Source organism: Ostrea edulis, chromosome 6, assembly GCF_947568905.1.
Source record: "Ostrea edulis chromosome 6, xbOstEdul1.1, whole genome shotgun sequence".
Taxonomy (NCBI): Eukaryota; Metazoa; Mollusca; class Bivalvia; order Ostreida; family Ostreidae; genus Ostrea; species Ostrea edulis.
Genome location: NC_079169.1, coordinates 78488347 through 78511052, shown reverse-complemented (window position 1 = coordinate 78511052; position 22706 = coordinate 78488347). Strand labels below are relative to the sequence as shown.

General features: G+C 33.4%; 1 protein-coding gene across 2 annotated transcripts in view; it reads left to right on the top strand.

The window, feature by feature from the left end:
• LOC125683543 (uncharacterized) overlaps positions 1-21018 on the top strand; it is a 44014-nt gene extending 22996 nt beyond the window's left edge. For both annotated transcript variants that reach the window (XM_056140891.1, XM_048924809.2), the window contains exons 14-16: positions 1140-1759; positions 14164-14381; positions 16611-21018. In XM_056140891.1, coding sequence (XP_055996866.1) covers positions 1140-1759; positions 14164-14381; positions 16611-16698 — 926 coding nt within the window. In that variant the 3' untranslated portion in view covers positions 16699-21018. The remainder of the gene's footprint in view (positions 1-1139; positions 1760-14163; positions 14382-16610) is intronic.
• Positions 21019-22706: the final 1688 nt, after the last annotated feature.

Here is a 22706-nt window from a genome sequence, read left to right as displayed (position 1 = left end):
TCTATTATACAGTGATTTTCCTGATGCCCACAATTAATATAATATATGAAGTATGAGTGTTTTGAAACTGTTAAAATTGAAATTTTGTCATTAAAACAAGTTTTTTAGGTACTTTTATCATTCGTTTTACTGAAAAAGTGTGAGTTTCTAATGTTGATGTACATACTTCTTTGTATGTATGTGTGACATCTTTTAAAAAAAAAATAAGATGGCAAGATATACATTTTCTTTGATTATTGGTTAAATTAGACTACTTTAAGAGGAATTTGATACAGATTTTTTGGTTTGAACCCATAATAAGACAGTCACATGAGGTCGGAGTTACTGTAATTAACCTGAAAATATCTGTAGCTGCCATATGCACAACTGGCAGGTTCATTATGACAAGTAATGGTAGTTGTTGCCAAGTTTGCTAATAATAAAGCCATTACTGGCAACAAAATGTAAATGAATGCACCAACTAGTTATTGATAAATCAGACTAGATAAATTCATTTCACATTTCACCAGCCATAGATAATTGAAAGTTACACCCACTTAGGGTCACATTTCCTTCATCCCTTCCTACTTGAACGAAAGATTTGTGATACATTGTACTTGCAAGAAGATATAAAGATGAGTTAGATATCTACATGTAAGACATGATAAAAAAAGAGTAACAAAAATCAAACCCTTAAAAAAAAGAGATCCAGGTAGAATATATGGCAACAATAATAGTGGTACATGTACTTGTTTTCACAGGGGTGTAGTAATTTATTTCTCAGAAATATATATTGCAGTAGATACGAGTAAACATTACAAACACATACATGCATGCACACCCTACCCCCACCCACTCATACTTATATATATATATATATATATATATATATATATATACGTGTGTGTGTGTGTGTGTATATATATATTATATATATATATATATATATATATATATATATATATATATATATATATTTTTTTATATATAAGGAAGTTGCCATTTTAAACAGCAATTTAGAGCATTGTATCAATCCAGTTTGATTTTTACATGGGAAAGATCTATACTAGTATTTTCACATGGAAGTTCTCCGAATTTAATACTTCCTTTAACTGAGGAATTTGTATTTGGAATTCCATAGTTATTTTTTATGGTTTCAGTTGAAAATTCCACACATGTATCTATTGTGTCAAGCTGTATGGTGAAACAGATAACTGACTTTGTTAACAATAGACCTCCTGGTTGTCAGTTAAATTCCATCCATATTGTGAACATACAGGATGAAACAACTTTAGCCATAACTCGCTCATTAGATGATTATGTAACTGAGGAAAGAACCAAGCTACAAAGTATGATGAGAAGAATTGGGAACTGCAACATTAGTGAAAATGTGCAGGAGATCCCTATGGATGTTGAAGAATGTGATACCACACAGCCTGAATATCAAAATATTCCATACGGTTCAGAATCTAACCATGTGCCATCGAAACAGGCACCTGCCACAGCAGCAGATGACCAGCACTGTGTGATTTGTTTGGAGATGGTGGATGAGGATTATAAGACTCTGCCTAAATGCCAACATCAATTCTGCAAGCCCTGTATAGAACGACAATTTAAATTCAAACCCGTCTGTCCCACGTGTGGAGAAGTTTACGGGATTGTCTACGGAACCCAACCTCAGGGCACCATGACAGTTCAGACCATTGACCAAAGTATTCCAGGGTTTCCCAAATGCAGAACTCATGTCATAACATATGACTTTAAGGAAGGCATTCAAGGGGTAAGTGTGTATCAAATGTTTAGTGTGAACTATCGAGATTAATTTCCTCATTTCCCAGATGGTAACTTGCTTTAAGCACTTTGATATGTCAATTTTATTCATCATTCTAATCTTCATCATGTCTAAAAATAACAAGATAGATCGATTATCTTTATTTGTGAATTGTTGATAAAGAAATATGCATGGGCAAGACCAGTAAGATTTGCTAGTGAGCTGACATATACAATTTCTGCACAAACCTTAAAAAAAACTTTTGCAGTGGAAAATATTCACAAGAAACATATGCTACTAAATCTTGTTGGTACACATTACATATGGGTATGAAAGTTGGTTACCAGTAATAATGTCTTATGCTGGAGTTACCAGTAATAATGTCTTATGTTGGAGTTACCAGTAGTAATGTCTTATGCTGGAGTTACCAGTAGTAATGTCTTATGTTGGAGTTACCAGTAGTAATGTCTTATGTTGGAGTTAAGTAATAATGTCTTATGTTGGAGTTACCAGTAATAATGTCTTATGCTGGAGTTACCAGTAATAATGTCTTATGCTGGAGTTACCAGTAATAATGTCTTATGTTGGAGTTACCAGTAATAATGTCTTATGTTGGAGTTAAGTAATAATGTCTTCTGTTGGAGTTAAGTAATAATGTCTTATGTTGGAGTTAAGTAATAATGTCTTATGTTGGAGTTAAGTAATAATGTCTTATGTTGGAGTTAAGTAATAATGTCTTATGCTGGAGTTAAGTAATAATGTCTTATGTTGGAGTTACCAGTAGTAATGTCTTATGTTGGAGTTACCAGTAATAATGTCTTATGTTGGAGTTACCAGTAGTAATGTCTTATGCTGGAGTTAAGTAATAATGTCTTATGTTGGAGTTACCAGTAATAATGTCTTATGTTGGAGTTAAGTAATAATGTCTTATGTTGGAGTTAAGTAATAATGTCTTATGCTGGAGTTAAGTAATAATGTCTTATGTTGGAGTTACCAGTAGTAATGTCTTATGTTGGAGTTACCAGTAATAATGTCTTCTGTTGGAGTTAAGTAATAATGTCTTATGTTGGAGTTAAGTAATAATGTCTTATGTTGGAGTTAAGTAATAATGTCTTATGCTGGAGTTAAGTAATAATGTCTTATGTTGGAGTTACCAGTAATAATGTCTTATGTTGGAGTTAAGTAATAATGTCTTATGTTGGAGTTACCAGTAATAATGTCTTATGTTGGAGTTACCAGTAATAATGTCTTATGTTGGAGTTACCAGTAGTAATGTCTTATGTTGGAGTTACCAGTAGTAATGTCTTATGTTGGAGTTACCAGTAATAATGTCTTATGTTGGAGTTACCAGTAATAATGTCTTATGTTGGAGTTAAGTAATAATGTCTTATGTTGGAGTTAAGTAATAATGTCTTATGTTGGAGTTACCAGTAATAATGTCTTATGTTGGAGTTAAGTAATAATGTCTTATGCTGGAGTTAAGTAATAATGTCTTATGTTGGAGTTACCAGTAGTAATGTCTTATGTTGGAGTTACCAGTAATAATGTCTTATGCTGGAGTTAACAGTAATAATGTCTTATGTTGGAGTTACCAGTAGTAATGTCTTATGTTGGAGTTACCATTAATAATGTCTTATGCTGGAGTTAAGTAATAATGTCTTATGCTGGAGTTACCAGTAGTAATGTCTTATGCTGGAGTTACCATTAATAATGTCTTATGCTGGAGTTAAGTAATAATGTCTTATGCTGGAGTTACCAGTAGTAATGTCTTATGTTGGAGTTACCAGTAATAATGTCTTATGCTGGAGTTACCAGTAGTAATGTCTTATGTTGGAGTTACCAGTAGTAATGTCTTATGTTGGAGTTACCAGTAGTAATGTCTTATGTTGGAGTTACCAGTAGTAATGTCTTATGTTGGAGTTACCAGTAGTAATGTCTTATGCTGGAGTTACCAGTAGTAATGTCTTATGCTGGAGTTAAGTAATAATGTCTTATGTTGGAGTTACCAGTAGTAATGTCTTATGTTGGAGTTACCAGTAATAATGTCTTATGTTGGAGTTACCAGTAGTAATGTCTTATGTTGGAGTTACCAGTAATAATGTCTTATGTTGGAGTTAACAGTAATAATGTCTTATGTTGGAGTTACCAGTAGTAATGTCTTATGTTGGAGTTACCAGTAGTAATGTCTTATGCTGGAGTTACCAGTAGTAATGTCTTATGCTGGAGTTAAGTAATAATGTCTTCTGTTGGAGTTACCAGTAATAATGTCTTCTGTTGGAGTTAAGTAATAATGTCTTATGTTGGAGTTAACAGTAATAATGTCTTATGCTGGAGTTACCAGTAATAATGTCTTATGTTGGAGTTAACAGTAATAATGTCTTATGTTGGAGTTAACAGTAATAATGTCTTATGCTGGAGTTAACAGTAATAATGTCTTATGTTGGAGTTAACAGTAGTAATGTCTTATGCTGGAGTTAACAGTAATAATGTCTTATGCTGGAGTTACCAGTAGTAATGTCTTATGTTGGAGTTACCAGTAATAATGTCTTATGTTGGAGTTAACAGTAATAATGTCTTATGTTGGAGTTAAGTAATAATGTCTTATGCTGGAGTTACCAGTAGTAATGTCTTATGTTGGAGTTACCAGACTAATAATGTCTTATGCTGGAGTTAAGTAATAATGTCTTATGCTGGAGTTAAGTAATAATGTCTTATGTTGGAGTTACCAGTAGTAATGTCTTATGTTGGAGTTACCAGACTAATAATGTCTTATGCTGGAGTTAAGTAATAATGTCTTATGTTGGAGTTACCAGTAATAATGTCTTATGCTGGAGTTACCAGTAATAATGTCTTCTGTTGGAGTTAAGTAATACTGTCTTATGTTGGAGTTAACAGTAATAATGTCTTATGTTGGAGTTAAGTAATAATGTCTTATGTTGGAGTTAAGTAATAATGTCTTATGTTGGAGTTAAGTAATAATGTCTTATGTTGGAGTTACCAGTAATAATGTCTTATGTTGGAGTTACCAGTAATAATGTCTTATGCTGGAGTTAACAGTAATAATGTCTTATGCTGGAGTTACCAGTAGTAATGTCTTATGCTGGAGTTAAGTAATAATGTCTTATGTTGGAGTTACCAGTAATAATGTCTTCTGTTGGAGTTAAGTAATAATGTCTTATGTTGGAGTTAACAGTAATAATGTCTTATGCTGGAGTTACCAGTAATAATGTCTTATGTTGGAGTTAACAGTAATAATGTCTTATGTTGGAGTTAACAGTAATAATGTCTTATGCTGGAGTTAACAGTAATAATGTCTTATGTTGGAGTTAACAGTAGTAATGTCTTATGCTGGAGTTAACAGTAATAATGTCTTATGCTGGAGTTACCAGTAATAATGTCTTATGTTGGAGTTAAGTAATAATGTCTTATGTTGGAGTTAAGTAATAATGTCTTCTGTTGGAGTTAAGTAATAATGTCTTATGTTGGAGTTAACAGTAATAATGTCTTATGCTGGAGTTACCAGTAGTAATGTCTTATGTTGGAGTTACCAGTAATAATGTCTTATGTTGGAGTTAACAGTAATAATGTCTTATGTTGGAGTTACCAGTAATAATGTCTTATGTTGGAGTTAAGTAATAATGTCTTATGCTGGAGTTACCAGTAGTAATGTCTTATGTTGGAGTTACCAGACTAATAATGTCTTATGCTGGAGTTAAGTAATAATGTCTTATGCTGGAGTTAAGTAATAATGTCTTATGTTGGAGTTACCAGTAGTAATGTCTTATGTTGGAGTTACCAGACTAATAATGTCTTATGCTGGAGTTAAGTAATAATGTCTTATGTTGGAGTTACCAGTAATAATGTCTTATGCTGGAGTTACCAGTAATAATGTCTTATGCTGGAGTTAACAGTAATAATGTCTTATGTTGGAGTTAAGTAATAATGTCTTATGTTGGAGTTACCAGTAATAATGTCTTATGTTGGAGTTAAGTAATAATGTCTTATGTTGGAGTTAAGTAATAATGTCTTATGCTGGAGTTACCAGTAATAATGTCTTATGCTGGAGTTAACAGTAATAATGTCTTATGTTGGAGTTAAGTAATAATGTCTTATGTTGGAGTTAAGTAATAATGTCTTATGCTGGAGTTAAGTAATAATGTCTTATGCTGGAGTTACCAGTAATAATGTCTTATGTTGGAGTTAAGTAATAATGTCTTATGTTGGAGTTAAGTAATAATGTCTTATGCTGGAGTTACCAGTAATAATGTCTTATGCTGGAGTTAACAGTAATAATGTCTTATGCTGGAGTTAAGTAATAATGTCTTATGTTGGAGTTACCAGTAATAATGTCTTATGTTGGAGTTACCAGTAATAATGTCTTATGTTGGAGTTACCAGTAATAATGTCTTATGTTGGAGTTACCAGTAATAATGTCTTATGCTGGAGTTACCAGTAATAATGTCTTATGTTGGAGTTAAGTAATAATGTCTTATGTTGGAGTTACCAGTAATAATGTCTTATGTTGGAGTTAAGTAATAATGTCTTATGTTGGAGTTAAGTAATAATGTCTTATGTTGGAGTTAAGTAATAATGTCTTATGTTGGAGTTAAGTAATAATGTCTTATGTTGGAGTTACCAGTAATAATGTCTTATGTTGGAGTTACCAGTAATGTCTTATGTTGGAGTTACCAGTAATAATGTCTTATGCTGGAGTTAAGTAATAATGTCTTATGTTGGAGTTACCAGTAGTAATGTCTTATGTTGGAGTTAAGTAATAATGTCTTATGTTGGAGTTAAGTAATAATGTCTTATGCTGGAGTTACCAGACTAATAATGTCTTATGTTGGAGTTAAGTAATAATGTCTTATGCTGGAGTTACCAGTAATAATGTCTTATGCTAGAGTTAAGTAATAATGTCTTATGCTGGAGTTACCAGACTAATAATGTCTTATGTTGGAGTTAAGTAATAATGTCTTATGTTGGAGTTACCAGTAATAATGTCTTATGCTGGAGTTACCAGTAATAATGTCTTATGTTGGAGTTAAGTAATAATGTCTTATGTTGGAGTTACCAGTAATAATGTCTTATGCTGGAGTTACCAGACTAATAATGTCTTATGTTGGAGTTAAGTAATAATGTCTTATGTTGGAGTTACCAGTAATAATGTCTTATGCTGGAGTTACCAGTAATAATGTCTTATGTTGGAGTTACCAGTAATAATGTCTTATGTTGGAGTTAACAGTAATAATGTCTTATGCTGGAGTTACCAGTAATAATGTCTTATGTTGGAGTTAAGTAATAATGTCTTATGCTGGAGTTACCAGACTAATAATGTCTTATGTTGGAGTTAAGTAATAATGTCTTATGCTGGAGTTACCAGTAATAATGTCTTATGCTGGAGTTAACAGTAGTAATGTCTTATGTTGGAGTTACCAGACTAATAATGTCTTATGCTGGAGTTAAGTAATAATGTCTTATGTTGGAGTTAAGTAATAATGTCTTATGCTGGAGTTACCAGTAATAATGTCTTATGTTGGAGTTAAGTAATAATGTCTTATGCTGGAGTTACCAATAATAATGTCTTATGTTGGAGTTACCAGTAGTAATGTCTTATGTTGGAGTTACCAGTAATAATGTCTTATGTTGGAGTTAAGTAATAATGTCTTATGTTGGAGTTAAGTAATAATGTCTTATGTTGGAGTTAAGTAATAATGTCTTATGTTGGAGTTACCAGTAATGTCTTATGTTGGAGTTACCAGTAATAATGTCTTATGTTGGAGTTAAGTAATAATGTCTTATGTTGGAGTTACCAGTAGTAATGTCTTATGTTGGAGTTAAGTAATAATGTCTTATGTTGGAGTTACCAGTAGTAATGTCTTATGTTGGAGTTACCAGTAATAATGTCTTATGTTGGAGTTAAGTAATAATGTCTTATGTTGGAGTTACCAGTAATAATGTCTTATGTTGGAGTTAAGTAATAATGTCTTATGTTGGAGTTAAGTAATAATGTCTTATGCTGGAGTTACCAGTAGTAATGTCTTATGTTGGAGTTAAGTAATAATGTCTTATGTTGGAGTTACCAGTAATAATGTCTTATGTTGGAGTTACCAGTAATAATGTCTTCTGTTGGAGTTAAGTAATAATGTCTTATGTTGGAGTTAAGTAATAATGTCTTATGTTGGAGTTAAGTAATAATGTCTTATGCTGGAGTTAAGTAATAATGTCTTATGTTGGAGTTACCAGTAATAATGTCTTATGCTGGAGTTACCAGTAATAATGTCTTCTGTTGGAGTTAAGTAATACTGTCTTATGTTGGAGTTAAGTAATAATGTCTTATGCTGGAGTTACCAGTAGTAATGTCTTATGTTGGAGTTACCAGTAATAATGTCTTATGTTGGAGTTAAGTAATAATGTCTTATGTTGGAGTTACCAGTAATAATGTCTTATGTTGGAGTTAAGTAATAATGTCTTATGTTGGAGTTACCAGTAGTAATGTCTTATGTTGGAGTTACCAGTAATAATGTCTTATGTTGGAGTTAAGTAATAATGTCTTATGTTGGAGTTACCAGTAGTAATGTCTTATGTTGGAGTTACCAGTAGTAATGTCTTATGTTGGAGTTAAGTAATAATGTCTTATGTTGGAGTTACCAGTAATAATGTCCTATGTTGGAGTTAAGTAATAATGTCTTATGTTGGAGTTAAGTAATAATGTCTTATGTTGGAGTTACCAGTAATAATGTCTTATGCTGGAGTTACCAGTAATAATGTCTTTTGTTGGAGTTAAGTAATAATGTCTTATGTTGGAGTTAAGTAATAATGTCTTATGTTGGAGTTACCAGTAGTAATGTCTTATGTTGGAGTTACCAGTAATAATGTCTTATGTTGGAGTTAAGTAATAATGTCTTATGTTGGAGTTAACAGTAATAATGTCTTATGCTGGAGTTACCAGTAATAATGTCTTATGTTGGAGTTAACAGTAATAATGTCTTATGTTGGAGTTAACAGTAATAATGTCTTATGCTGGAGTTAACAGTAATAATGTCTTATGTTGGAGTTAACAGTAGTAATGTCTTATGCTGGAGTTAACAGTAATAATGTCTTATGCTGGAGTTACCAGTAATAATGTCTTATGTTGGAGTTAAGTAATAATGTCTTATGTTGGAGTTAAGTAATAATGTCTTCTGTTGGAGTTAAGTAATAATGTCTTATGTTGGAGTTAACAGTAATAATGTCTTATGCTGGAGTTACCAGTAGTAATGTCTTATGTTGGAGTTACCAGTAATAATGTCTTATGTTGGAGTTAACAGTAATAATGTCTTATGTTGGAGTTACCAGTAATAATGTCTTATGTTGGAGTTAAGTAATAATGTCTTATGCTGGAGTTACCAGTAGTAATGTTTTATGTTGGAGTTACCAGACTAATAATGTCTTATGCTGGAGTTAAGTAATAATGTCTTATGCTGGAGTTAAGTAATAATGTCTTATGTTGGAGTTACCAGTAGTAATGTCTTATGTTGGAGTTACCAGACTAATAATGTCTTATGCTGGAGTTAAGTAATAATGTCTTATGTTGGAGTTACCAGTAATAATGTCTTATGCTGGAGTTACCAGTAATAATGTCTTATGCTGGAGTTAACAGTAATAATGTCTTATGTTGGAGTTAAGTAATAATGTCTTATGTTGGAGTTACCAGTAATAATGTCTTATGTTGGAGTTAAGTAATAATGTCTTATGTTGGAGTTAAGTAATAATGTCTTATGCTGGAGTTACCAGTAATAATGTCTTATGCTGGAGTTAACAGTAATAATGTCTTATGTTGGAGTTAAGTAATAATGTCTTATGTTGGAGTTAAGTAATAATGTCTTATGCTGGAGTTAAGTAATAATGTCTTATGCTGGAGTTACCAGTAATAATGTCTTATGTTGGAGTTAAGTAATAATGTCTTATGTTGGAGTTAAGTAATAATGTCTTATGCTGGAGTTACCAGTAATAATGTCTTATGCTGGAGTTAACAGTAATAATGTCTTATGCTGGAGTTAAGTAATAATGTCTTATGTTGGAGTTACCAGTAATAATGTCTTATGTTGGAGTTACCAGTAATAATGTCTTATGTTGGAGTTACCAGTAATAATGTCTTATGTTGGAGTTACCAGTAATAATGTCTTATGCTGGAGTTACCAGTAATAATGTCTTATGTTGGAGTTAAGTAATAATGTCTTATGTTGGAGTTACCAGTAATAATGTCTTATGTTGGAGTTAAGTAATAATGTCTTATGTTGGAGTTAAGTAATAATGTCTTATGTTGGAGTTAAGTAATAATGTCTTATGTTGGAGTTACCAGTAATAATGTCTTATGTTGGAGTTACCAGTAATGTCTTATGTTGGAGTTACCAGTAATAATGTCTTATGCTGGAGTTAAGTAATAATGTCTTATGTTGGAGTTACCAGTAGTAATGTCTTATGTTGGAGTTAAGTAATAATGTCTTATGTTGGAGTTAAGTAATAATGTCTTATGCTGGAGTTACCAGACTAATAATGTCTTATGTTGGAGTTAAGTAATAATGTCTTATGCTGGAGTTACCAGTAATAATGTCTTATGCTAGAGTTAAGTAATAATGTCTTATGCTGGAGTTACCAGACTAATAATGTCTTATGTTGGAGTTAAGTAATAATGTCTTATGTTGGAGTTACCAGTAATAATGTCTTATGCTGGAGTTACCAGTAATAATGTCTTATGTTGGAGTTAAGTAATAATGTCTTATGTTGGAGTTACCAGTAATAATGTCTTATGCTGGAGTTACCAGACTAATAATGTCTTATGTTGGAGTTAAGTAATAATGTCTTATGTTGGAGTTACCAGTAATAATGTCTTATGCTGGAGTTACCAGTAATAATGTCTTATGTTGGAGTTACCAGTAATAATGTCTTATGTTGGAGTTAACAGTAATAATGTCTTATGCTGGAGTTACCAGTAATAATGTCTTATGTTGGAGTTAAGTAATAATGTCTTATGCTGGAGTTACCAGACTAATAATGTCTTATGTTGGAGTTAAGTAATAATGTCTTATGCTGGAGTTACCAGTAATAATGTCTTATGCTGGAGTTAACAGTAGTAATGTCTTATGTTGGAGTTACCAGACTAATAATGTCTTATGCTGGAGTTAAGTAATAATGTCTTATGTTGGAGTTAAGTAATAATGTCTTATGCTGGAGTTACCAGTAATAATGTCTTATGTTGGAGTTAAGTAATAATGTCTTATGCTGGAGTTACCAATAATAATGTCTTATGTTGGAGTTACCAGTAGTAATGTCTTATGTTGGAGTTACCAGTAATAATGTCTTATGTTGGAGTTAAGTAATAATGTCTTATGTTGGAGTTAAGTAATAATGTCTTATGTTGGAGTTAAGTAATAATGTCTTATGTTGGAGTTACCAGTAATGTCTTATGTTGGAGTTACCAGTAATAATGTCTTATGTTGGAGTTAAGTAATAATGTCTTATGTTGGAGTTACCAGTAGTAATGTCTTATGTTGGAGTTAAGTAATAATGTCTTATGTTGGAGTTACCAGTAGTAATGTCTTATGTTGGAGTTACCAGTAATAATGTCTTATGTTGGAGTTAAGTAATAATGTCTTATGTTGGAGTTACCAGTAATAATGTCTTATGTTGGAGTTAAGTAATAATGTCTTATGTTGGAGTTAAGTAATAATGTCTTATGCTGGAGTTACCAGTAGTAATGTCTTATGTTGGAGTTAAGTAATAATGTCTTATGTTGGAGTTACCAGTAATAATGTCTTATGTTGGAGTTACCAGTAATAATGTCTTCTGTTGGAGTTAAGTAATAATGTCTTATGTTGGAGTTAAGTAATAATGTCTTATGCTGGAGTTAAGTAATAATGTCTTATGTTGGAGTTACCAGTAATAATGTCTTATGCTGGAGTTACCAGTAATAATGTCTTCTGTTGGAGTTAAGTAATACTGTCTTATGTTGGAGTTAAGTAATAATGTCTTATGCTGGAGTTACCAGTAGTAATGTCTTATGTTGGAGTTACCAGTAATAATGTCTTATGTTGGAGTTAAGTAATAATGTCTTATGTTGGAGTTACCAGTAATAATGTCTTATGTTGGAGTTAAGTAATAATGTCTTATGTTGGAGTTACCAGTAGTAATGTCTTATGTTGGAGTTACCAGTAATAATGTCTTATGTTGGAGTTAAGTAATAATGTCTTATGTTGGAGTTACCAGTAGTAATGTCTTATGTTGGAGTTACCAGTAGTAATGTCTTATGTTGGAGTTAAGTAATAATGTCTTATGTTGGAGTTACCAGTAATAATGTCCTATGTTGGAGTTAAGTAATAATGTCTTATGTTGGAGTTAAGTAATAATGTCTTATGCTGGAGTTACCAGACTAATAATGTCTTATGTTGGAGTTAAGTAATAATGTCTTATGCTGGAGTTACCAGTAATAATGTCTTATGCTGGAGTTAACAGTAGTAATGTCTTATGTTGGAGTTACCAGACTAATAATGTCTTATGCTGGAGTTAAGTAATAATGTCTTATGTTGGAGTTAAGTAATAATGTCTTATGCTGGAGTTACCAGTAATAATGTCTTATGTTGGAGTTAAGTAATAATGTCTTATGCTGGAGTTACCAATAATAATGTCTTATGTTGGAGTTACCAGTAGTAATGTCTTATGTTGGAGTTACCAGTAATAATGTCTTATGTTGGAGTTACCAGTAATAATGTCTTATGTTGGAGTTAAGTAATAATGTCTTATGTTGGAGTTAAGTAATAATGTCTTATGTTGGAGTTAAGTAATAATGTCTTATGTTGGAGTTACCAGTAATGTCTTATGTTGGAGTTACCAGTAATAATGTCTTATGTTGGAGTTAAGTAATAATGTCTTATGTTGGAGTTACCAGTAGTAATGTCTTATGTTGGAGTTAAGTAATAATGTCTTATGTTGGAGTTACCAGTAGTAATGTCTTATGTTGGAGTTACCAGTAATAATGTCTTATGTTGGAGTTAAGTAATAATGTCTTATGTTGGAGTTACCAGTAATAATGTCTTATGTTGGAGTTAAGTAATAATGTCTTATGTTGGAGTTAAGTAATAATGTCTTATGCTGGAGTTACCAGTAGTAATGTCTTATGTTGGAGTTAAGTAATAATGTCTTATGTTGGAGTTACCAGTAATAATGTCTTATGTTGGAGTTACCAGTAATAATGTCTTCTGTTGGAGTTAAGTAATAATGTCTTATGTTGGAGTTAAGTAATAATGTCTTATGTTGGAGTTAAGTAATAATGTCTTATGCTGGAGTTAAGTAATAATGTCTTATGTTGGAGTTACCAGTAATAATGTCTTATGCTGGAGTTACCAGTAATAATGTCTTCTGTTGGAGTTAAGTAATACTGTCTTATGTTGGAGTTAAGTAATAATGTCTTATGCTGGAGTTACCAGTAGTAATGTCTTATGTTGGAGTTACCAGTAATAATGTCTTATGTTGGAGTTAAGTAATAATGTCTTATGTTGGAGTTACCAGTAATAATGTCTTATGTTGGAGTTACCAGTAGTAATGTCTTATGTTGGAGTTAAGTAATAATGTCTTATGTTGGAGTTACCAGTAATAATGTCTTATGTTGGAGTTAAGTAATAATGTCTTATGTTGGAGTTAAGTAATAATGTCTTATGTTGGAGTTACCAGTAATAATGTCTTATGCTGGAGTTACCAGTAATAATGTCTTCTGTTGGAGTTAAGTAATAATGTCTTATGTTGGAGTTAAGTAATAATGTCTTATGTTGGAGTTACCAGTAGTAATGTCTTATGTTGGAGTTACCAGTAATAATGTCTTATGTTGGAGTTAAGTAATAATGTCTTATGTTGGAGTTAACAGTAATAATGTCTTATGTTGGAGTTACCAGTAATAATGTCTTATGTTGGAGTTAAGTAATAATGTCTTATGTTGGAGTTAAGTAATAATGTCTTATGCTGGAGTTACCAGTAATAATGTCTTATGTTGGAGTTAAGTAATAATGTCTTATGTTGGAGTTAAGTAATAATGTCTTATGTTGGAGTTAAGTAATAATGTCTTATGTTGGAGTTACCAGTAATAATGTCTTCTGTTGGAGTTACCAGTAGTAATGTCTTATGTTGGAGTTAAGTAATAATGTCTTATGTTGGAGTTAAGTAATAATGTCTTATGCTGGAGTTACCAGTAATAATGTCTTATGTTGGAGTTACCAGTAGTAATGTCTTATGCTGGATTTAAGTAATAATGTCTTATGCTGGAGTTACCAGACTAATAATGTCTTATGTTGGAGTTACCACTGATTTCAGAAGAATAGGTCTGCCCTGTACTTTTACCTGTGATGATTTACATATACTGTTTTTTTTTTAATTACTGATTCCAGGAAGAACACCCAAATCCAGGGGTGAGCTACAGAGGAGAAAGGAGAATGGCTTATTTACCGGACTGTCCAAAGGGTCAATTAGCCCTCAAACTATTAAAGATAGCTTTTGACAGGCGACTAGTCTTTACCATCGGTTTCTCTAGGACAACGGGGCGAGACAATGTCATCACATGGAATGATATTCACCACAAGACAAACATGCGTGGTGGTCCAGAGAGGTAAGCATGCAGCAGTTAATAATGTCATGCCCATTGTAATTCATTTTCTCTGTAATGAGGGTTTTCAGCTGGCTACAGCAGTAAGGTTTCATTTTCTCTGTAATGAGGTTTTCAGCTGGCTACAGCAGTAAGCTAAGGTTTCATCATACCCCCCGCAACAAGTTGTGGGGGGGGGTATACTGGAATCGGGTTGTCTGTCTGTCTGTCCGTCCGTCCGTCTGTCTGTAGATGCAATGGTTTCCGGGCTCTAAAGCATTATCCTTTCCACCTACCGTCACCATATCATATATATGGACTACCCATGGGATGAAGATGTTCCCTATCGATTTTGGGGTCAAAGGTCACGCGCACTGGACATCGAAGTAGCAATATGGTTTCTGGGCTCTAAAGAGTTATCCTTTCCACCTACAGTCACCATATCATACATATGGACTACCAATGGGATGAAGATGTTCCCTATTGATTTTGGGGTCAAAAGGTCAAAGGTCAAGCGCACTGGACATCGAAGTAGCAATATGGTTTCCGGGCTCTAAAGCGTTATCCTTTCCACCTACAGTCACCATATCATACATATGGACTACCCATGGGATGAAGATGTTCCCTATTGATTTTGGGGTCAAAAGGTCAAAGGTCACGCACACTGGACATCGAAGTAGCAATATGGTTTCCGGGCTCTAAAGCGTTATCCTTTCCACCTACAGTCACCATATCATACATATGGACTACCCATGGGATGAAGATGTTCCCTATCGATTTTGGGGTCAAAAGGTCAAAGGTCGCGCACTGGACATCGAAGTAGCAATATGGTTTCCATTTAAATTCTTTAACGGCTTTTTTCATCGCATGGAGATGCTGTGTTCCTAGATACATTTTGGATCATAATACTGAAATTTTACCTATTACCAACACCCTTTGGGAGATTGGGGTAAGCGGGGGGTATTCTTAGCTCACAGTACCTCTTGTTTTCTCTGTAATGAGGGTTTTCAGCTGGCTACAGCAGTAAGGTTTCATTTTCTCTGTAGTGAGGCTTTCAGCTGGCTACAGCAGTAAGGTTTCATTTTCTCTGTAATGAGGTTGTTCAGCTGGCTACAGCAGTAAGGTTTCATTTTCTCTGTAATGAGGTTTTCAGTTGGCTACAGCAGTAAGGTTTCATTTTCTCTGTAATGAGGTTTTCAGCTGGCTACAGCAGTGATGAACATACACATGTAGACCTTAATTGTTGTTACTGTGATTGTCTTTTATAATATAAATTGGATAAAAGTCACTACTAACATGTCATCAAAATCTGTCCATCGTATGTGTGACTGTTGACTGTCTGTGTGTCTGTTGTCTGTCTGTCTCTTGTCTGTATGTCTGTCTGTCTGTCTTTAGTAAGACTGTCTGTTGTCTGTACATGTATGTCTGATGTCTGTTGACTGTCTGTTTGTTGTCTGTTGACTGTTTGATGTCTGACTGTTGACTGTCTGTTGTCTGTCTGTTGTCTGATATCGGTTGTCTGTCTGTCTGGCTGTTGTCTGTCTGTTGACTGTTTGTTGACTGTCTGATGTCTGTTGTCTGTTGATTGTCTGATGTCTGTCTGTCTGTTGTCTGTCTATTGACTGTCTGTTGGTCTGTTGTCTGTCTGTCTGTCCGTCTGCCTGTAATCTTTTCACATTTTCTACTTCTTCTCCAGAACCACTTGACCAATTTCAACCTTTGGCAAAAATCATCCGTGGGTGAAGGGCTTTTAAGCATGTTTCCTCAAAAGAACAGCCATGCTTCCTTCAAAGGGGAGATAATCACAAAATACAAAAATAGGGTGGGTCATTTAAAAATCTTCTCAAGAACCACTGGACCAGAAGAGCTGAAATTTACATGAAAGCTTCATACAAGCATCTTTATATAGTGTTAACTGAAGTTTGTCCATACAGTAAGTATGTGACCACAATTGTGGTATCTATAGCAATATTCATGTAGGCCTATATGAAATCAAAAACAGGAAATCTGTAAGAAAAACAAGGGTGTCAAACCCCTGCAACCTTTTGTAGAAAAAAACATACCTCCTCCTGACACATACAGAAAAAATACAAAAGTCGCAATGTCCCTCTCGGGATATACATGTATATGAAACAACTGCAAAAAAAAAAAAAAAAAAAAAAAGGAAAAAAGAACAGATTTTTACCTCATGTTTTGTATTACGACCTTCGATTTTGGTGTTGGTTTTGATGCTGTTATTTGTCTGTCCTTCAGATTTGGTTACCCTGACCCGGAGTACTTGGACAGACTGTTGGAGGAACTAACCACAAAAGGTGTCTCTGAGAAAGACCTTAACCCTTAACTAAGTGTGAAAGACCTCAACTTCGTGAGAAAGACCTTAGCCCTTAACAAAGTGAGAACGACCTTAACTAAGTGTGGGTTGACTTTGAGGTTGGATGAATCTGTGATTATAAAAACTGAATATTATGCTGATGAGCTGTAAGGCTTAATGCCAATAAACAATACAATACAATACAATAAAAACTGTACATATCAATTTTGTTTAGTGTAAGGTTTACCAAATAGAAGAAAATGCGTTTTTTAGACGAGACAAATTTGTGATGTTGAGATTTGATTATACTTTTATTGACAAGTGTGTGTTTGTACATATAGAGTGTATATTCTATCAATCTGTACAATTTTTCATATAATGTCAGATTTGTTTTACATTGCATCAAATGTCGTGAACTGTCATATGTACATGTATCACAAATGGTTAATTCTTAGTTGTACATTGTTTGTAAATCTATGATGAAAGAAATATTACTTCAGAAGGAAAGCAGTTATCATTTCTGCATTGCCCTGCTTTGTGGAACTCATGTTAATTAGGCTCAATTACAAACAACCTTTCAAATTATCATTCAATAAGGTATGTCACCATATCGTTTAAATTTAGGATTAACAGCATTAACATTTACTTTATTGGCATTTTGGAAAAAATAACAGATACAGTGTAGTTTCTAGATATTGCAGTCCGGAGTGAGGACGACTACGCTAATAATCCTCTCATGCCTATCTCATTGAGTGAGGATTTATGTGGTACGACTACGCTAATAATCCTCTCATGCCTATCTCATTGAGTGAGGATTTATGTGGTACGACTACGCTAATAATCCTCTCATGCCTATCTCATTGAGTGAGGATTTATGTGGTACGACTACGCTAATAATCCTCTCATGTCTATCTCATTGAATTCAGTTGACCAAATCAAGCGCAGAGAATGAACTCTTTTATCAAAAAGCAAACAGTAATTCATTTTATACAAAATTCAAAGTGGTGATTAAAAGAAATCATATCTTGTAAAAAGCAATTTCTTTGAGAGGCAGAAAAGCTTGAGAGAAAAATACTAATTCCTATACCTGTATTATTATAAAATCTAATGTAAATTAACTACCTGGATTTTTAAAACTCCTTATCCCGCTTCAGACAAATTTGTAGATTGGAAAAAAGCTAATCACATGATGCCCTGAAATTTTTTATATTAGGTCTCCGCCTGGAGGGTGTATTAATTAGTTTGACGGCTTAATGAATTGCATGACACCCGTAAATTTTTAATATATTGTCTCTGTTCAGAGAGTTTGTCAACTGTGATGTCACTTGCGAATCATATGATGCCCCGAAATTTCAATGCACCATCTCTGTATAGCTTTCAATGCATGTCTGCATTCAGTTTCAACATACATGATTTTATTTATTTAATCTTATTGTTCATATTTTTAACTGTGGTGATTTGATATAAATTTGTGATGGTATGATTTTCAATGTGATACATGTATATGAAATTAATTTAATGACTGAATAATATTTATCAAATATGTTGCTGAAATTTTAACAAATTTTTTAAAGGTCTTTAGCAGGATAAATTCATTACAGTCAGTTTGGGACGTAATACGGAGTCATCCACCCTGAGGGTGTGAAATGGAAATCTGTATTGGGACGGGGATTTGCCTCACGGTATTATGTACTAAACTGACTTTGTAACTAATAATGTCTTTATCATTTTTTGCAACCTCCCGTTGGAATTTACCTATGCTACATTCCATGGCTATACATTGGGTATATGCTTGGGGGGGGGGGGGGGGGGGGGGGGGGTAGGGGTAGCAGTAACATATTTGAATTTGCAATTGTGAAAAGAGATTTTGAAATTTGTATTTAAAGTCATCATCTTAAAAAAAACCCCATGTTTTTTTCCTCCATTAGATATTTTAACAAAGAATGCCTATTTTATATGCATGTCTTTAATCTTCTTTAGAAAACATCACATGAAGACTTGGACAAACTTACATTCATTATGCCACTGATTTAAGATATTTTCATCGCATTTCATTGATTGAAAAATTTGGTTTGTGCAAAGCATTGTGATGTGTTCTGAAAGTAAAACATTCCTGAAAATAAGTATTTTGAGTCAATGAGATTTTGTCTCTTTTGATGTTGAGTGACAGTAAACATTAATTTTACGATCTAGCTTCAGCTTAGCCATGACATCTCTCTTTAAAGCTTTGAGAAGTTTAATTTTTTAGGGGTTCAAAAAAAAAGCTTTAATCACACACAGTCCTTTGATTGTAGTTAGAAGAATTTCTTTCATCTTTTAATTAGTTTCATATTTCTGATGTAGCCTTCTATGATATACTTTTGCAGATGAAGTATATTTTGTTAAAATGTCGAGAAAATTTCACGCAAGTTTCACCCTAGACGTGCACAGTTTACATGTATTCCCTGTGCTAGTGCACGTCCTAGGGTAGTACAAAAATTATCTGCACTTTGAATTGTACCTAATACTGTTAATTGCAATACAAGGTTAGACAAAAACAAAAGTGTGCAATAATATGAGCCATTCCTATAGCAAAAAAAGACCCTTATCCAACAATGTTTTTCAAAAAACATCATAATGAAAAAATATGACATCATTTTTTTGCATACTTGGAAAGAAATAAGTCATGATTACCAATCACGAGTTGGTTGTCATCTTTGATTGACTAATATTTTAACGACAATCTATATTGCTCTAATATTTTGAGGGATTTTTCTCTATATGTCACACTTTAGCACTAAGATACTTAAGGGCCCTTTTTTTGCTAGGAATGGCTCAAATGTTGACAGATTGACCTACTAACTGTCAGAGTGAGTGCAGCTACATGTACATGTATGTGAGCGGATCCTGAAATTTGCCAGCCCAAAGCACTGGCTTACTGCACGCACTATAAAAATTAACTCGGCTTTCTTCTTTTATTTCCATATTGTACTACTGACAGTGAAATTGTAACTATCTCTAGATTTATATATTGACATGCTGTAATTCCTGAATGCCATCTTTTGGAAATCTGTTGCTGAGACCCATGTCACTAAAAGCTGGCTGCACCTCCTACATCAATGAACAAAATTGTCTATTTTCTCAATGAAAGATCCATTTTGTGTGAAGTAAATGTCAGTTACTTTAATGTGTTATGGAATTCATAATTACATGTTCTATAGTTACTAGATAATTTATAAGTTCCATAGTTACTAGATATTTCCATTAGTTATTAGATATTTTGTTATTCAGATTATGTTGAGTTTAATGTTATTTGGATTTTGTTGTTTTGCTTACAGTAAACTGTTAATTGTTTTAGCTTACCCGAGCTGAAAGCTCAAGTGAGCTATTCTGTTCACTTTTTGTCCAGCGTCCGTCTGTCCATCCATAAACTTTTAACATTTTTGATGTCGTCTTTAGAACCACAAGGCTATTGTCAACATAACTTGCCACAAAGCATGCTTTAGTAAAGATGATTCAAGTTTGTCCAAATGAATTAAATGCAACACCTTTTTTAAAGTGGAAATGATTAAGAATTAGTCAAAATTTTGTGGCATATATTTTAAAAATCCTGTTCTCCAGAACCACAGGATCAAACTTGGGAATATTTAGGGAAACGGCTTTAAAAATCTTTTTAAGAAGAGCATGGACTATGATTAGCCATATGAATATGCTAACATCTTCAGGTAGTACAAATTTAAGAAAATATAACTTACGCAATATCTCCTTTCAACTATTTAAGTTTGGTTTTTCATATTTTGCATATAGATTCCTTATGACAAGAAATTTCATTTGATGCCATGATCTTTGACCTTGTGAGCTTGACCTTGGCATTTGACCCAAATTGCAAAATGTTCAGTTAGCTGGTAACTTTTTGATAGTGAGTGATATGTCTTTCATATTTAATGTATGCATTGACAAGACCTGTCCTTTGTTAAAAAAAATTTTTTGCCCTGTAATCTTGCCCTAGGATTTTGACCTACTTTTAAGACAGGTTAACCTATGCAATATCTCTTGAACTGTTTAAGGTAGTCTTTCATATTTTTTATATAGATTCCTTATGGCAATACCATGATTTTTTACCTTGTATCATGGATATGTCTTGACCCTTTGGGTTAGGTTGGGGCCACAATATGGGGTAAATTTTTGATGGGAATAAAGATGGCAATTTATTTTTAATAATCACAACAGCTTAACAACGTTAACAGCAGGAGTCAGGTGAGCGGTTTGGCCCACAGACCTTTTATTGTTAGTTTACATGCCTGGTTTTTGTTTGTGTTTGAAAAAACCTATATGAATTCTGAATTATTTAAATAAAATGTTGATTTAAAATGACATCTTTGTTCCTGGGACAAAGATATATCAATATAATTGAACTGTTTCATCAATTTCTAAGTACATGTCATGTTATATTTTTCTTGTTACAGATACAAATTGGGTACATGTCTTATGGCATGCTTTAGAATTACACATTCCATTTTATTTTAAATCTCACCTGAACAAATTAAAGTTCAGGTGAAGTTTTCTGATTGAGGCTGTAAACTTTTTAAAAGTCTTGTTGACTTCAATGAGTGAAATTCAACAAAATTTGATCAATCATTCAATCATCATTGGGTGAAGAAGATTCAAATTAGTTCAAGGATCACATCCCCTTCCAAGGGAAGATAATAAAAGAATGAAGAACATGGGATGAGATGTTTTCAGAATACCCCAAGACCAGCAGAAATCAATCATAAGTATTTCAAAGATTAAACAATTTATTTACAATTACAGACAAATATATCAATGAAAAAATATTAGCTTGCATTAAGTCTAACCAAAGTTTACATAAACAGTGTTCGATGCTGTTTTACTGCCGAGCTAAATTCACGCATGAGTAGCTGCCACAAATCGTCCATAAGTCCAATCGCAGCAACCACAGGCACTTGAGGCATAGATTCATGCAACCCCCTGCCCCCTTTTTTAAAATCACATTTTAATAATCAAACTTAAAACACATATTTATCATCTTATTGTTTCCTTATTGGTTCGATCTCCACACCAGGAGGCACATAAGGCTCGACACACACTCCCCTCTTTCTCTCCAGACCACAATTAAGTCACCCTCGCACCCTTCTCTCTTCTGGTATCCACCCTAGCACCGTCTCACAGTCGTAATCACCTTCCCTCCGTAGCACCTGTCCTTTCCAGTTCCACCCCTACGTGTCTCCTCAGCTCGTCACTAGTTACATTCTGTCTGACAATTACCTGTTTGTCACCATCTGCTGCCACCCCCAGGATCCTCCGCGAGCATCTGAACTGGAATGCATCTAGTTTCTCTCCTCTGTCTGTCACCTTCCACATTTTGTGATCTCACTAGCGACTTGAGTAGCTTGACCTTCATTCTAACTCCTTTGTTCACTGTATTCCATACTTTCCCCATTCTCTCCTATGCTGTCCTTGCTTTGTTTGTCCTGTTCTTGATGGTTTGTGATCTCCCTTCTGATTTTGTCACCAGGTGTCCAAAATGTATGTGGACATACGTCATTTATCTCTTTATAGTAACGACTGAGGCACCGTTGAGCGTACATGTATATGAAAAGGGTTCTATATAAATATGGTATTATTATTTGTGTGAAATTTTATTTTGATATAGCTTGACCATGATAATGTAAATATACACAAATAAGAGCAATGTACTATAGTTCGAGTGCTTTATTAGCATAAATAGTTTATTTCTTGCTTACAAATAGCACTGGTCACTAAAGAAAAAAAACTATTCATAGTTAACAAGCAGTGATGGACATCGGAATAATTCAACGTTTTATTGGCTAATCGAGTCTACTCGAGATATCATTATGATAACTCCAACATTCTTTTAGTTTGAGAATCTCAAGACTTCAGAAAATTATCAAATAATGTGTAATGTGAAAATAGTTTATACACATCATTGACATAAAGTTTTTGAAATTGTTTGAGAGGATGATCAATCAGTTTCAAGACTGCATAACTGTGAACTACATGTTTATGAAGATAAGAAA